At 37.9% G+C, this 17,183-nt stretch overlaps 1 protein-coding gene across 2 annotated transcripts; it reads left to right on the forward strand.

The window, feature by feature from the left end:
* Window positions 1-139: 139 nt before the first annotated feature.
* On the forward strand, window positions 140-16,942 carry PRKRA (protein activator of interferon induced protein kinase EIF2AK2). Of its 2 annotated transcripts, none has more exons than XM_017661628.3 (8): window positions 140-355; window positions 918-1,087; window positions 3,712-3,793; window positions 5,835-5,913; window positions 6,952-7,069; window positions 8,275-8,369; window positions 13,272-13,446; window positions 16,297-16,942. In XM_017661628.3, the coding sequence occupies exons 1-8, from the start codon at window positions 291-293 to the stop codon at window positions 16,452-16,454; spliced, it is 942 nt and encodes a 313-aa protein (XP_017517117.1). In that variant the 5' UTR covers window positions 140-290; the 3' UTR covers window positions 16,455-16,942. The 2 variants fall into 2 exon arrangements, with proteins under 2 accessions (XP_017517117.1, XP_036856275.1); XM_037000380.2 differs by lacking the exon at window positions 140-355 and adding an exon at window positions 465-595.
* Window positions 16,943-17,183: the final 241 nt, after the last annotated feature.

Here is a 17,183-nt window from a genome sequence, read left to right on the forward strand (position 1 = left end):
CAATGAGACTAGCGTGCCAGTGGGCGGGGCTAGCAAAAAGAAGAGCCCGGCGCCCGGACAGCGAGGGGGCGTGGCCGGGAGCCGGCGTGCTGCGCTGAGGCCCCGCCCCCGCCTGTACCCCTCGCTGGAGGGACGCAAGCTGGGAGAAGGGGGGAGTGGGAGGGGAGGGGAGGAGGCGGCGGTGGCGGTGCTGGAGCTGGAGCGCTTCTCTCGGGCACCGGCCGAACAAGGGAGCAAAAACGTCGCTCCGTACTGCTCTTCCTCCCGCCGCCGAGCCGTCCCTTCTGGCCATGTCCCAGAGCAGGCATCGCGCCGCGGCCTCGCCGCTCGAGCGCGAGGACAGCGGGACCTTCAGGTCAGCGCACGGGCAAACCGGGCCGAGCCAGCAGGGCCGGGAGCGGTGGGCAGGAGCGGGGGCGGGGCAGCCCGCTCTCCGGCGGCATTATGGGTAAAGCCCCTTCCAGCAGCGGTCGCCCCCGCGGCTGCGGATGGTTGGGCGGGCGCTTGGCCCCGCCTGCTCGGCGGCTCGCGGGCCGGGGTCTGCGGCCTGGCCCCGCCTCTTCTGCGTCCTGGGGCGGTGCGCTGTGTGGGCCAGGTTAGCTGGCGGCCGCCGCCAGGGAAAGGGATTTGGAGGCTTGGTTCTGAGAGGTTATAGCACCCGCGCACCCTGCAAATCCTTCCTATCTGCGTTCAAGTTGTTTCCCTAAAGATCTCCTCCCTGCCCTCCCTTACCGGGACCCGCAGCGGGCCCAGGACCCTGCTTGCGCTTCGGCATCTCTGGCCCCGGCCGCCGGCAGCTTCGGCGCCTCCCACGTCACCGTTGGTGGCCGTCAAACTAGCCTCTATGCTTCTGCTTTCCCCGCCCCCCGCCCGCCTCCGTTTGGCCTGCAAAGCACACCTTTTTGTGGTTTTTGCAGTTTGGGGAAGATGATTACAGCTAAACCGGGGAAAACACCGATTCAGGTATTACACGAATACGGCATGAAGACCAAGAACATACCGGTCTATGAATGTGAAAGATCCGATGTGCAAGTACACGTGCCCACGTTCACCTTCCGAGTAACTGTTGGTGACATAACCTGCACAGGTCTGTATGCACAGTTAATCCCCATGACGATACGGGTTGGGGGGCAAGACTTGGTATTGCTTTTAAGTTCGGAAAAGTGCCCTTTTTACCAGAGACAGCTGTGAAGAGCGGGCTCTTGAAACTGACACTTCTTTTTAACTTCATCTGATTCTCCCAAATTTTCTCTTCCCCAGATACCAAGGGAAGCTCAGAAACATACTGTAGGATCCTTCTATCTAGGGTTCGTCCAAGAATTAGGGAGAAGAGAGAAAGGTTCTTGAAACAGCCATAGCTGGATCAGTAGTAGGTGGTGTCTAGTTTCATAGATGCCAGAATTCATAGACCCCAGAATTTTCTGAGCCTCTACCCTCCGTATGGACTCATTTTGGCACTTGGGGCTCAATATTGGGGGTATCCAAGCAAAATGAGGAAGGTAGAGGACTCTAATACACTATATTGCATAGCAGCTTCTAGTTCCTGACACTGTACAGGTATTTCAGTAAGATCTTATCCCCTTTCTTATATGAAGAAGCAAGTTCAGAGAAATTATTAGTAGTATCACCTTATTATGGTCTGTGAGTCTTAACAAATAATAACTGAAGTTGCCCATTTGTAAATGTAGACATTTATTTCTTAGATACCTTTTTAATTGCAAACAAAAGACATACTGAATACTAAATTTAATTTGGAAGAATGCCAAGAAAAAAAGTCAGCAGGAAGGCTTCCACACTTCAAATACTATCAAAAGGCTCATCATTCTGAAATCTATTTTTAGCCCAGGCCCAGTTACAGAACAGTGAACTAACCTGTGCTTGCTGGGCATCTTTGTTTAGATGACCCAAAGCCACCTCAGTCTCCCATTGTCCCAAACTGAACCCATCTACTTCTCTCATAGCTCCATTCCCCCTCATTCTGAATTAGGGCACCACCATCACACACTAGCTCATAGTAGAAATTTGGGTTTCACCTGGACTCCTTACCTTCCTCTGCCTTTTGTCCTGTCACCAAATCTTACTTCCTAAATATCTCTTGGATCTGTTTCTTTTGTCATCGCGTTACTACTGTTTAGGCCACTGTCATCTCCCACTTGGGTTACAGCTACCTTCTTCTTAGCTGCTCTTTCAGTTTCTAGGCATATGATGTCCATTGTCCAGCCAGTAACCAGAGTATTCTTTCTAGCATTGGGATCTGTTCATGTACTTCCTCTTCTTAAAATCCATACAGTGGTTTTCCCATCCTCTGGATAAATACAAATTTCTTATTATGACTTACAACCTTGCTTCTCAAAATGTGATCAATAGCAGCATTAATACCACCTGGGCACTTGATGCAAGTGCAGAATATCAGGCCCTGTGCCAGACCTACTGGAGCAGAGTATGCCTTTCCACAAAATTCCCAGGCAATTCCTATGCACAGTAAAGTTTGAGAAGCACAAATTTAGGAGATCATTCTCTGACCTCTCCTCTTACCCTCCAACTCTCTAGCCTTTTATCTCAGTATTCCTTCCCTCAAGCTCTAACCATACCCAGCCATTTGGGGGTCTTGAGAACACCTGACTCTTACCTCTGAGTCTATGAGGGTCTCCTAGAATGCTCTTTCTAACCCCTAGCTTCTTTACTAGTTTTTATGAATCTTTTAGGTCTTCATTTCGTTATCTCTTCCTTCATGAAAGCTCTCTGAAACCTTACCAAGAGCAGGAGAGCTGCCCCTTTTATGTGCTTCCCCTACAGCCTGCACTTGGGCCTGTTGTAAGAGTGCCACTTCATATTTCAGATGCCTACCCACAGATGAAATCCCTCACTAGCTGTGAGCTATTTTAGGAAGGGTAGGGTAGGGACTCTTTAGTTCTCCACTGTATCCCTAATACCTGTGTTAGTAAATAAATGAATCTGGTCACACTTGGAATTTAGTCAGTGTCCCCTTTCTTTCCTCCACATTAGAGGAATGGACATCAGCATTCTAATACCACTTTCAAAGGGTTCTCTACACCTACTTTGAACTCAGAAGGAAAAAGATTGAATTTACCATTTACCAGGTGTGATTGCTTATTGAAATTAGGCATCAATCTGAGTGATTAGTCAGGCCTATCTCCTGACACCCCCTTGGAGACACATAACTTCGTCTCTCATCTTCTTCCCTATATAAACCTTCCCCCACTGTATTCAGCCTGTAGACATGACTGTATAGCCCAAGCAGAGGGGTTTAATACAGTATGGGAGGGGCTGTTAGAATTAAATTGTGCACATTTTGTTGTCAAACAGTATTGCTGTAAGTGGATCCCTAAAAGGGGAAACTTCTTGGTACAAGAAGAATTTCCTCTCTCTTTCCTTCGCCCTCCCCTTCCCTCTCCTCCCCTGTTCTGTTCTGTTACCATTTTATATCATAAACATATATAAGAAGACATAATAAGGATATTTTATACCAGTATACATAGAATTAAATCCATAGAACTTTAAAAATCATGCTTTAGTAGATTGATTTTCATGTGGCAAATATTTTATTTCAGTGTATAACTATGTAGTATATGTTTTTATTACCTAGTGTGTGAATAGAAACTGTAGTGACTATTCTGTATTGTGAAAACATCTATGCAAGCCTCACATTTTTCACAGCATACAAAGTCTTTTTTTTTAACCTTACTTCAGGTGAAGGTACAAGTAAGAAGCTGGCGAAACATAGAGCTGCAGAGGCTGCCATAAACATTTTGAAAGCCAATGCAAGTATTTGGTGAGCTAAATTTATTTGTATTCTGCAGCTCAAAAATATCATGGCTGAGGTAAGATTAAAAGTTTGAATATGCTGACAAAAGCAACAAAGTGAACAGTTGTTAGTATCTAGCTCTAAATCTGCTTCCTTGTGAAAACCTGTCCATGAAAGATAGCTTTTATCCTTAAGAAATTAAATCCAGCAATTAACTATTAAATGAAGGCTTTCATGAGCTAGGGTTCTTTTCTTTTTTTTTCAGATGGGGTGCAATAGAAAACCCCAGTTTTTCCAGCAACAATCTTACTGTATTAAGGCTGTAATTGTTTCTGCACTGAAGAAAACAAGGTGTGAGGTGGGAAAAAAATTCAGATAAAAAAAAGTACTCTTTTCGGAACTTTGAAAGGGCAGAGGTTTCCTTTTATTATAGAGTGTACGGCAAACACAAGAGGATGTCAAATGGGATAATTATGCTTGACATATCTTTCCAAAATAAATTCGTTATCACTTTGGGGCTTTTGGAAAGAGTATTTATTGGTCCTGGAGCATCTCATGAATCATAAAGTGGTGTCCTTTGGTTTCTAATGGATACACCCTGTACTGTCAAATTCTTCCCTTTCCGTGCACTCAGATATACTTGGAGTATTATCTGTTGTATTTGCTAATAACTGACAGACACCCATGGGCGTTTGGGGAAGGTTTCTCCCCCAGTCGTAGCAAAACTTGGCTTAGGGATATACCAAAGCTCATATGCAGTGCTCCTCCCTTTTCCTAGGTCACTCTCAGCCATTTGAGTAGCTTAGAACTAACCGGTGACAAGCCTTGGATCTCACAAAATGCGGCTTGATGTTGTGGAGTCATATGTTATAACTGATTTATGCTGGCTTTCTAGACATGCCAAATGGCATGTCAGGTATTGGATTTTCCCCTCAGTGGTGATGGCCATGCTATTTCTGTGTGGCCCAAAGGTCAGCCCAAAGTGCTGAGTGTACTTGTAGAAACGAGTGTACAGAGTGTCCTTTCTGCACATGGGCACTTCACTTGGTCAACAGAAGAGGCTAACAAACCTTACTATATATTTGTGCTTCTTGACAGATAAGATGGCAATTACTAAGCTGTAATCAGGCCTAAAATGGCCTGATTTAATACGGAGACTGTCTCACTTCTCCATCACAGTTATTTGGGTAGCTTTGGCATGCAGCATTATAAATGAATATTCCTATCTCATCAGCCTATATAAAGCTTGAAATTTTGGCAGTTGGAAAAGAAACGTGGAAGTGGCAATAACTAAACCTCATTAGTCAAGGAAGAAATGATTCTTCAGTTACCTAGGTGGTAGTATTTGGAGTGCAGCTTTATTACATGTTAGGTACCCATCAACCTAAGAAACTAGTCACTTCAGTCTACTTAAAAGAGATTGCTCTCTTTTTCCTTAATCACAATCCCTACATGCTGGCACCAGATTCATGCAGGCCATCTATTTTATGTAGGATACATATAAATCTTAGGAAGATTATCCTAGCATAGAGCAGATGATAGATCAAAATTATCTGAATGAAAAAGTAGTATTTTTGATTTGCATTATTCACCTTACCAAGCTAAATTTCCTGTTAGTCTTCCCTTTCAGTATAGTTACAATAACAGTATGCTGTATTTAAATACATTTTTATTGAGCACCTGTTATATATAAAAAACTACAAGGTTTATAAAGGTAAGTAATACATAGGCCCTCAAGGATTTTATAGTCTGAACAGGGGAGAGGGATGGAGAAATGACATGTATTTTTAAGAGAATACAATTTATGGTAAAATAATTTGCTTATGAAAGGGTCAAACCAAATTTTCCATTGGGGTAACAGGATAGGCTTCTTAGAGGAAGTGGCATTTGAGATAACTCTTGGCTGAGGAATAGATCAGATTCTCATAGAAGAGGTGGGAGAAAAGGGCGTCCCATGGAGAAGGAGTGGCAACAGCAAAGCCATGGAGGCTTAAATAGAAAATGCCTGTCATTTATTTAACAATTTGGAGAAAACTATTTGTTTTATAGCACTTTAAAAAATGTTTAGCTTTGCAGTTCCTGACCCCTCAATGCCTGACCCTTCCAAGCAACCAAAGAACCAGCTTAATCCTATTGGTTCATTACAGGTAAGTCATAACAGTTTTTCCATACTTAACATTTTGTCTATTGAAAAAAGATGTCATAAAGTGATATTACAAGGGGTAAGACAAGGAATTAATATTTTAAAGATAAAATAGTATAATATTTTGTTTTCCAAGTTACCATTAGACATTATAGCACTAACTTGAAATTATTTTCCTATATAATTTTTTGGATTTTCTTCCATATACAGTATGTGCCTTTGGTTTGTGGAGTTCTCATTTGAGAACAGGACCTCAGTGCACATGGTAGAGTGTTCTATGTTTTAAGAATATTACTTGCCATTCTTGCAACAACTTCTTTCTAATTCTGTTGAGACAGAGGACTTTTATATAAAGAACCCAAATTGGGTAACCAAACTCAAGAAAAGGGATGTTGTCTATTTGATCGTTTTGCTAAAAAAATAGAATCAGCTTTGAATTTCTGTATGCAGAATAGCCTTCTTGCAGCTTATCCATGTGCTCTGTTGAACAACTCCCTTCCCCATTATTCATTCAACCAGTCTCTTGATCTCTTTCCTGCTCTGAGTTTTTCTGTAGTTTTCTTCCCCTTCCTCCCTCAGTGCTGTCCAGTTCTATTTGTTTGCTGTCTCTGCTCCTTATCTGCTCTTGATGTGGTGCAGTAGTCAGCCTGCTGTGAGTAAGGAAGTCTATAGTGAGGAGGGGAGAGGCTTCAGGGACTGATGGCAGTGAAACCTGTACTGTCCTCTCTTGATGTTCCCAAAGGGGGTGACAGTAGGTTGTCTTTCTATTTGAGCTCTTTGATATTAGCTCGTGGATTTAGTGGAAGAATGCCATTCATAGCAGGAAACTGCTTCATTTTGGTAATGTGAACTTAGAAGATATAAAATGCAGAAATATATTTGGGAAATATAGGGTCTTCCCACGTTTTTCCATTGCAGAATATCATTATTCTCTTCAAAATTTTTAATAGAAATGGGCTCAAAATCATGAAAAAATATAATTGATGTGATTGAGCTGTTGCATAGTAAAAATTACTACTAAAGCCTCATCTTGATTTTCTAGGAATTGGCTATTCATCATGGCTGGAGACTTCCTGAATATACCCTTTCCCAGGAGGGAGGGCCTGCTCATAAGAGAGAATATACCACAATTTGCAGGCTAGAGTCTTTTATGGAAACTGGTACTTCTTTTTACTGTCATACAAACTGAAGACATCTGAAATATTTTCAGATGACAAATGACTGTAGAAATTTCTGTTGTGATTTCTTTTCAGATATTTCTGTGGGGGAAAAATGGATGCATTCCCATTTTACTGTCTCTAACTTTCTGCAGTTGAATTTAAGTATAAAGGGCTTAAAAATACTTATACTTCCTAATTTGATATTTTTTAAATCATGGATTGTTACTGGAAAGATAAATAATTGACTCAGCAGTCTTTCTGGATATATTAGTGACTTAAACATCATTTTGGAGAAAAAAGTAATAGTAAATTTCTTGGAGTTGCAACAGCTATCCTAGAAGATAGGAGGACTAGAAGATTACATTTGAAAAGATGATTAATAGGAGACTAGATGACAAAAAGCTTCAGTGAGATAAAAATAAAGTAGAAATTATTCTTTTGAATTATAGCAACTTCCATGTTGTAGATACCAGAAACTATGAGAAAAAGTCACTTAAAGTACTAGTGAGAATTCCTATTTTAACCTGCCTGGCATGTTTTTATCATTTTTAAAGAGACTTGAAATGAATGTTATCTTGGATATCAGTTTCAAATAATAAGCAACTGTTAGGCCTCAAAAAACACTGGGTCAGAAGCAAGAACCTCAGCTTCCATTCTTGATGCAGTCCTTGATTTGCAAGGTTAGGCAAATTACAAATTACTTAGTCTCCCTGGGCCTCAGCTTTTAAATCTATAAAACAAAAGCCTGGAGGTAGGTGATATTTATGGTGTCCTTCAACTCCGGTCCCTCCTGTGCCCTTCTTATTCTAAGAAAGAAATACCACATAGTTGTCAGATTTTAAAAAGATTGTAAGCAAGTAATAGACGTGGAGAGATGTTGTAATTCAAATGTACCTTAACAAATTTGAGTATTTGGTTAGAATTAAATGTGGTTCATTAAAGCTAGGCATAGGGAAGTATAACTGTTAAGAAAACCAGAGGGTATAACTATTAAAGATAAACTGTTAAAAGAAATGCCTTAAAAATGTGAGAATTGGTAGGCATATGAAGTACAAAAAGCAAAGATGTTGGGTTGGTAAAAGAAGAGCCTAGTGTATAAAAATCATGAGATTATTCTCTGTTCAAACACAATACCTTATACATTGGTCATTCTCTGTGGACACTAATTTCTTTTCTAAACCTACCATTTCTTTTTCTTTATTTAGGAAAGGGAGCATCAAAAAAACAAGCCAAGAGAAATGCTGCTGAGAAATTTCTTGCAAAATTCAGTAATATTTCCCCAGAAAACCACATTTCTTTAGTAAGTAATGATCAGCCAGCTCTGATGTGAATGTCGTTAAGCATCTCTTACTATATAAGAAACTTCCCTGGATTTCTTACTGTATAGATACTTCAGTTGCAATTTAAAAAAATCTCTCCATTGTGTGGTTATACACTACCCCATAGCTGCTTCTCTGTGTGAACCAGTTGCCAGTGTGACCATGTAAGGGTGGCTTGGGAGACATAGTCAAACTCAGAGTAATATCATGGCAGTAATAGATGACAGGACAGTATATTACCTTCAAACTGACAATGCATTCCCATCCCTTTGTTCATTCATTCATTTATCTACTCAGCAAATATTTAGTTCATACTGTGTGCCATGCTTTGTACCAGGTACTGGCATATAGTGCATAAGACAGTCTCTGCCCTTAAGGAATTTTAGCCTACTAAAAGAGGAAAGAGCCCTACAGACTGGTCCTTATAAAGAATACTTAGGAACATAGGAGAAGGATTCAGCCAAAATGGGGGTTTCAGGAAGACTTCTTGGAGGAAGTAATATCTAACCCTAGACCTACAGGATGAGAACAGGGGAAAAGAATTCCAGAGAGAAGAAAGAGCATGTGCAAAGACCTAGGAGTGAAACATTATGTGTGATATGGGAACCCTAAGTGACTTGGCATAGCTAGAGCATAGAGTTGGAGGGAGAGAGGTTCAAACAATGATATCAGAAAGGTAAAAGGGGATTAAATCTTGAAGGGACTAGTGTATTAAGGCGATTGGACTTTATCCTGAGGGTGTGCGAAGCCATTAAAGAATTCTAATCTAGGAAGGACAGAATATACTTTATACATTAGAAGAGAAATCACTAACTTTATTATGGCGAGTGAATGAAGATTAGAGAGAGCTGCAAGAATGTTGTTAGGGAAAGCAGATGAGAAATAATGATTACATGTACTAAGGTAGTGGCAGCTGAAATGGTCAATTTAAAAATTATTTTGGAAAACTGAAGTGAATGGGGCATGGTGATTGCATATGGGGAGTAAGAATAGAAGAGGAAATAAACAGCTTGGCGACTGAGTAGATGGTGGTACCATTCAATAATATGGGGAACACAGAAGATGAGTAGGGCTTGAGGGGGCAGATAATTACCTAAATGTAGAATATATTGAATTTGAAATGTTTGTGGAAAATCTAACTGCAAAAACGGAGTAGGCAGCTGGGCATACAGATCTACAGCTTAAGAGACTGGGCTACACATGATACATTGAGATTCTGATATTTACAGATAGGTCTGTCATGTGGTACATTACCTGAGAGAAGTGGGTGAGAAATGAGGACTCTCACAGTGTCTTAAGCTGGTTACAAAGTAAGAGTTCATTCTGTAAGAAAAAAGTCAAAGACTGCACACAAATAAGTGAAATAAATTTGGTCTCTTTTAATAGAAACTATAAAACATTGCATTAATTTCTTTTAAAATTGGATCAGAGGTGACACCAAAATCACAAACACAGATAGGTTTATAGGTGAATTCTGTTGAATCATCAAAGAAGAGGTAATTTCCGATGCTATTTATACTGTTCCAGGCAATATATAAAACATAGGGGAAGTTTCTACATTTATTTTCCAAAACCAACAGAAGATTAACACCAAAACCTGACAACAGCAAATCCCAGTGGAAAAATTATGGATTAATCTCCCTATGGTGAAACACCTTAAAAAAGTATTCAGTAGAATATTATACCATAGTAAAAATAGGGTTTATTCAGGAACATAAGGATACTTCAAGGTTAGTAACTCTGTTACTATAATTAACCATATTAGTGGTTCAAAGGAGAACATATGATCCTCTCAATGGATGCCAAGAAGATATTTGACAATCACTACTGGTAAACATTTTTAAAATGTCCCTATTGTGATTCAAAATATATGCCTCAAAAAAATCAAAATCATGGTTACATATTTATGTATTACATCCATTCCCATTAATTTCAGAAATAAGATAAGGATGCCCAGTGACACCATTTTTTTAACCTTGTTCTAGAAGTACCAACTAATGTGATTAGACAAGAGAAAACAATAAAAGATTGGAAATAAGAGAGTAGATAAAAATGATCATAACTAAATAGTATGATTGTATCCATGTAGAACCCTGGAGAAAAACTACGAGAAATAGTAAGAGAATTCATCAGGGTAACTGATCATAAAATTAATATACAAAATCAATAACTTTCTCATATTGTTTAGATTTATAAAAGTAGCCATCAGAATAATTAAAAATAGAAAGTTAAAAAATTGCTTCTGGAAAGGGGACTGAAGGTAGGCATGGCACCAGGTGGGATTGTTGCTCTTACAATTATATACTATTTGATTTTTTGTCATGTGTTTATTTAACAAAATTTATGAAGCTTAATAACATTGGTCATTTTATAGCAAAATGGAATATCCTGAAAAAGTATACTACAAAAAATCAATAGCTGTCCTATTTATGAATAGTAAGAGGAAGAACATAGAAGATCCTATTTTCAGTGTTAGAAAAGAGGATAATATGTCTGGGAATAAACTTAAAAAAGAAATGTGCAGACCCATGTGAGAAAAACTGTAAAACTGTACTGAAGGATTTAACAATTTGAGTAAATATAAAACTCTGTCTTTATTTTCCATAGGAAGATTCAATCTCATAAATAAATAAAAAGGTAATATAGTCTTCCTCAAAATCAGAATTCCAGAATTCATTTTGGACCTTGATACAACTTAACTAAGTTTATCTGGAAAAATAAACTCTCAAGAATAGCCAAGAAAACTGAAAAAGAAATGTATGGGAGGTGACGTTAAACCCTGCCAGAGACTAACTTAAAACTATAAAGCTATGGTAGGTAAAACAGGTGTTCATACAAGAATAGACAGGGGATAAAATAGAGAGTCCAGGTGCAGACACTAATCCATATGGGAATATGATATATGACAGATAGACTTTATATCAGTGGGCAAGAGGATGGATTATTCAATAAGTGATAATAGAAAGAATTTACACCCATCTTTAGGGGAAAAGGTGTGTGTAGTTGGGCATGTATGTGTGACATATTTAGGTTGTTCTTTTATTCTGTACATCAAAATAAATTTCAGTTGGATCAAAGATTTGAATGTAAGAGTTGAAATTGAGAAAACATGGAAGAGCTTTCCTTTTTAAAATTATTAGCATGGGACAGCCTTTTTAAGCATAACTTAAAATCTAGAAACTATAAAGTAAAAGATTCATAAATTTGACTACATAAAACTGCACAGGAAAAAATCTGTAAATAAAACCAAGAATAAAAACTTGAGAAGAAATTATTTTCAACATATGTCTTTAAAGGGACTGTTTTCAGTACCAGATAGAGTTTGTACATATGAATTAAAACAGACAAAATAAGTAGAAGAAAAACAAATGACTAAAAAAAAGAAGTTCATCTTTTTTTATTCAAGTTAAGATACTGTTTTCACCTTTTTAGATGGACAAAACCTAACAAAGCTTGACAATGCCTGGTGTTGGCAAGGTATCTGAAAACAGGCACTGTTCAAGGCAGCTGATGGAGGATAAAATTGGTTCAGAAATCAGTCTGGAAGTATTTATCAAAATTAATACATGTTCTTTGACTCAGCAGTTCTTCTTTTAGAAATTATTCTACAGCAAAGTCATCCAAGTGCAAAAGAGGCTTTTTGTAACATTGTTTAGTAAAAACCAGAAAACAAAAACAACCTAAAAACCCATAGTTGGCGACTGATAGTATAAATACAGTGCATATATGTGCACTGATATGAGAAAACTCAACGTGTAGAAGAGTAAGCTATCCTTTTTGCTTAAGAAGATCATGTATGTGTGTGCTTGGCATTGGAACAGTTATAGAAGGAAACTGAAGACATGTTTCACAGCCAAATACCTCTCGGGAGTGGAACATAAGTCTTCCAGGAGTGGGTGGTAAGGAAAAGAGACTAGTCACTGTGTATTTGTTCTTATTGCAGATATTTTTACTATATGAATGAATCATTACTGTTTTTAAAAACCAGTATTTTTTAAAGTTTCAATCAAGGAACGTGTAACATTCTGTTTGGTAAGTTTTAGATGTTACTAACTTCTCTATCTTGGCCATCCCTGTGATATTTTAAAAATCCCTTAACTTCTGTCAGGCTTAATAAATAAGACTAAGGATAGGGTTGCCCTATTTACTTCAGAGAGAGTAGTTTGGTTTTTTTAATGGCATAATAAGTGAAAGCAATTTAGGAAATATAAACTAACATGGAGATGTAAAGCATCCTGAGAACAGAGGTAAAAAGGGAAGTGTACAGGGGAGACTAAGAAAGGAGGAAAAGGAGAAGAATACTGAAAAAAATATGCCAAATTGGGTCCTGAGACAAATCTGGTAAGAACTTTTTGAAATCCTGCTGCCATTCATTTGAATGACTTATTCTTCTCAAATGCAACTTGCACATTTCACTTTTTCTAGTTTCTTTGTTTCCTGCTTTACAGATGTCAGTCACTGAGTGGTTGTATTTAATACAAGAAGCCATAAGATACAAAAATCCGTGTATATTTTAATTTGTAAATCGCTCCATTAGGCATATTCAATAATTTGCAAATTTGCTTATAGTCCCGTTAAACATCTTATATATCTTAATGATGTGACCATCAGAAAATTTGACTGAGAGACCTTTGTGCTCTACAAAGGTATTTTTAAATACTTCCAGTATATTATTGCTCATGCTTTTTTTCTTTAACATCATGATATTTGTTGAATGTGTGTACTTGTTAGTGTTATCTAGTTTAAATTGGAAAGCTAGCCAAATTACATACAATTAAACATGCTTTATAAAGTATTAATGTTAGTGCCTAATAGATATATTTAATATTATAGCATTGAAACTCAGTCCAAATTAAATCTTAATCTGCATCTCTGTTTTTCAGACAAATGTAGTGGGACATTCTTTAGGATGTACTTGGCATTCCTTGAGGAATTCTCCTGGTGAAAAGATCAACTTACTAAAAAGAAGCCTCCTCAGCATTCCAAATACAGATTATATCCAGCTGCTTAGTGAAATCGCCAAAGAACAAGGTTTTAATATAACATATTTGGATATAGGTATGATTTTTTTTTCTTTGGCTTGTCCCAAAACCTGTTTCTTTTTAAAATGTGTCTGAGAAACAAAACCTCTATTAAAATTTATTCCATTGACCATAGATTCTGACTATATGATTACCAGAGCAGTAATATATATCATTGATATGTTCTGTTCTTTAAAGAATAATAGCTAACATTTATGCAGTTATAATAAAAACAATAGCTAAGATTTATAGAGTTTTACTATGTGCCAGGACTATTCTAAGGATATTACATATTTCACCTTACTGCATCCTCAAATTAATCCTGTGAAGTACGTTCGATTATCCTTATACAATAAGGGAAGAAGTATAAGGCACAGCAAGGTTGAAAAATTTGCCCAAGGTGACATAGCTAGGCAGTGGTAGAGTCAGATTAAGGGAAGAGTCCCTACAGATAGAGTCTATTAAACAAGCATTGATGGGCAGCTTGACAAATAAAAAGGCACCCACATTTCTAGAACGAGTACCAAATTTGTGGAAGCCAAACTTCTCTCCACTTTGTCACTGTGTGCCAGTTCTGGAACATAAGTCACTTTGTAGTTTTATTCCAAACCGTCATCATCTATATTATCTCCAACCCTTAATCATTTAGATAGGCAAATGTAGACAGATTGGAAAGCAAATCAGTTTGGATATTCTTTTAATTCAGTTTATAAAACTGGCTAATTTCTGTGTGTGTGTGTATTTGACATCAATATAATATATGAAGATGTTGATATCCCTTATTCCAGCCTCAGTGAGCTGTGGAGACCTAGCTTGAATGAGCTACTAGCCCTGGTAAAGTAGGATGTTCAGGTGTTGAAAGACCCAGTGACTTTCTCTCCTAATTTGGGATTGAATGATGGGTCAAGTGCAATGCCTCACTATACAGAGAATGATGCAGAACCTAGGGATTATAGTGCAGACAGATGGTTAGAAAAGGTGGCTGATGAGAGACTCAGTAAATATGTATTAAGTATAAGTATCTGTACTTTGTTGGGTGTTTAAAACAAAGAGATGATGAGCTGTGTCATGAATAGGACTATGGAATTCCTATTTTTTAAATCTGGGAAAAGAAGGAAACTTGAGATGATTTTTTAGATTATGAATTAATGATGCCTTTGAAATGCTTCTTACCAATTTTAAAAACTAAATAGTTCATGTAAATATAGAACAGCAGTTTAAAACCATAGTCATTGAAATTAGCTAACTTCTATGCAGTTACTTTCAAAGAACCTAGGTATTCTCCAAAGGAGATAAACAAATAGCCAGTAAGCACATGAAAAGATACTATCATTAGTCATCAGGGAAATGCAAATCAAAACCATAGGGAGATATAAATTCATACCCACTAGGATGGCTATGAGGAGGAAAACAGAAAATAACAAATGTCAGCAAAGATGGAGAGAAATTGCAACCCTTGTATATTACTGATGGGAATATAAAATGGTGCAGTGCTGTGAAAAACAGTTTTTCAGATCCTCAAGTGAGTGACCATATGATCCAGCAGCTCTGTTGCTAGGCTTGTACCCAAAAGAATTGAAAACTAATATTCAAATGAATACCTAAACACACATGTTCATAGCAGTGCTATTCAGAGTAGCCAAACGGTGGAAACAGCCTAAATGTACATCAACAGATGAATGGATAATTCAGTCAGGTTATATACATCCAATTACATTTTATTCAGCCATGAAAAGAAATGAAGGTCTGATATATGCTGCAACATGTATGAACCTCAAAAACAAGACTAAGTGAAAGAAGACAGCCGTAAAAGGTCATATATCATTTGATCCTTTTATATGAAATACCCAGAATATGTAAATCCATAGATTGGTGATGGCCAAGGGCTAGTGGGAAGGATAGAGGGCAACTGCTTATTAGTAGGTATGGTGTTTCCTCTTGGAATAGTGAAATGATGAAATGTTTTTTAACTATCTTGGAGGTGGTGGTTGCACAACACTGTGAATGTACTAAATGCTGCTGAATAGTTCACTATAAAGTGGTTAATTTTATGGTACGGAATTTTACCTCAATTTTTTTAAAAACCTAGATACTATAACTAGAAAGCCTCTTCACACATTAAATAATCACATTGTATCTAGATATTTTCCATTATATTGACTCTAGCTGCAGTAATATTTCATCATGACCACTTTTAAGAAATTAAAACTCTCCTGTTTCTACATCCCTTTGTCTCATTCAGCCATCTTTGGCAGGAGTGATCTGTCAGTTGATGAGAAGCATATTTGTTCCCAGGTTTAGATATTGTTTTTAAAACATCCTAACCCATATGGACTACCTGTATAGACTTATAACCAAAGAACATGGAGACACAAGAGTGGTCTTGCTCTGAATCATGTATTTCCTGGCTCAGATGTCTACTGAAATAATCCTAGACTTCATAATGGAAAATACAATCTCTCCAGTGCTCTTGGAAATGTTTTTTTTTCCCTTTTAAAAAAGTTGCTTGGTTCAGTAGTTTGCAAAGACTGTTCAATGAGCCACATTAGAATCGCCTTGGGAACTCTTTTTAAAATGCAAGAATCTGGCTACTCTAACCCCCAACCCTGTGTTTCTGATTGAGCAGCCTGCAATGAGGCTGAGGCACTCTGTTCGTTTAAAGTTCCCTCAGGTGGTTATGAAGCAGAGCTACGTTTGAGAACTACTGTAGCTGAGCAGTTGTGTTTTTGTTTGCTTGTTTGTACAAGAATAATAAACATGATGAGTAAGCAGAGTAGTATACCACGGATACTTACAAAGAAAGACAGTAGTAAAAAACATGTTTTTACAAAGAGTCTGCTTTATATACGCTTGGCATTAACCATCACGTTTGAATATGTCATTACAGAAGAACTGAGCGCCAACGGACAGTACCAGTGTCTCGCTGAACTGTCCACCAGTCCCATCACAGTCTGTCACGGCTCTGGGATCTCCTGCAGCAATGCTCAGAGTGATGCAGCTCACAACGCTTTGCAGTATTTAAAGATAATAGCAGAAAGAAAGTAAACTTGGAGCAATTTAGAAAACCCTTCAGTAGCACATAAAAAGTTCTCCTCTCATCCCTTCCCAACTAAAACATTTACTGTTTGAGTTTGTGTGTTGTTTCTAAATCTCTTCATAGATTCTATCAACACTCCAGATTTAATGATCTCCTAAGTAGTCATTAAGCTCTTTTTAATGGCTTCAACTTTGTATCAGTATCTTGTATTTATAAACTTTGTACCATAGGCAGTATACAGAGAAGGAAAAAATGCATGTTGGTTTTTGCTGCTGCTGATGAAGATGAAGAAATAAAACTGCTAGCAACAGTCTCTCTTCACTGGTGCTTAACCTCTTTGTGCAATCCTCTGTAAAGGGAATTGGAAGGAAGGCCCTTAGAGTGCTGAGTAACACACTACACAGGCTTTTCTTGAATGTGATTGTTAAATTTCAGGGAACATGATTGGTCTGCTGTGTCTCCGAATCCACATAATAAAGAGCTGTTGTTATAATGAGTTCTGCTCATTTTATTAAACTGCTACTGACTTGACTGAGGCCCTGATCTTTTTAGCTATTCTCATGAGTAACATCATAATGTGGATATTCTGTTATTTACATATCTCTAGTTTACTTCTGAAAGGCAAAGGTAAATACCTATGGCCTAAGCAAAAATTCACAAATATAACATGATAAGTTACTTCCATATTTTCTCTAAACATATGCAGTGTTGTCTTTTTCTATGACATAACTTACATT

The sequence above is a fragment of the Manis javanica genome, chromosome 12 (assembly GCF_040802235.1).
Source record: "Manis javanica isolate MJ-LG chromosome 12, MJ_LKY, whole genome shotgun sequence".
Lineage (NCBI taxonomy): Eukaryota > Metazoa > Chordata > Mammalia > Pholidota > Manidae > Manis > Manis javanica.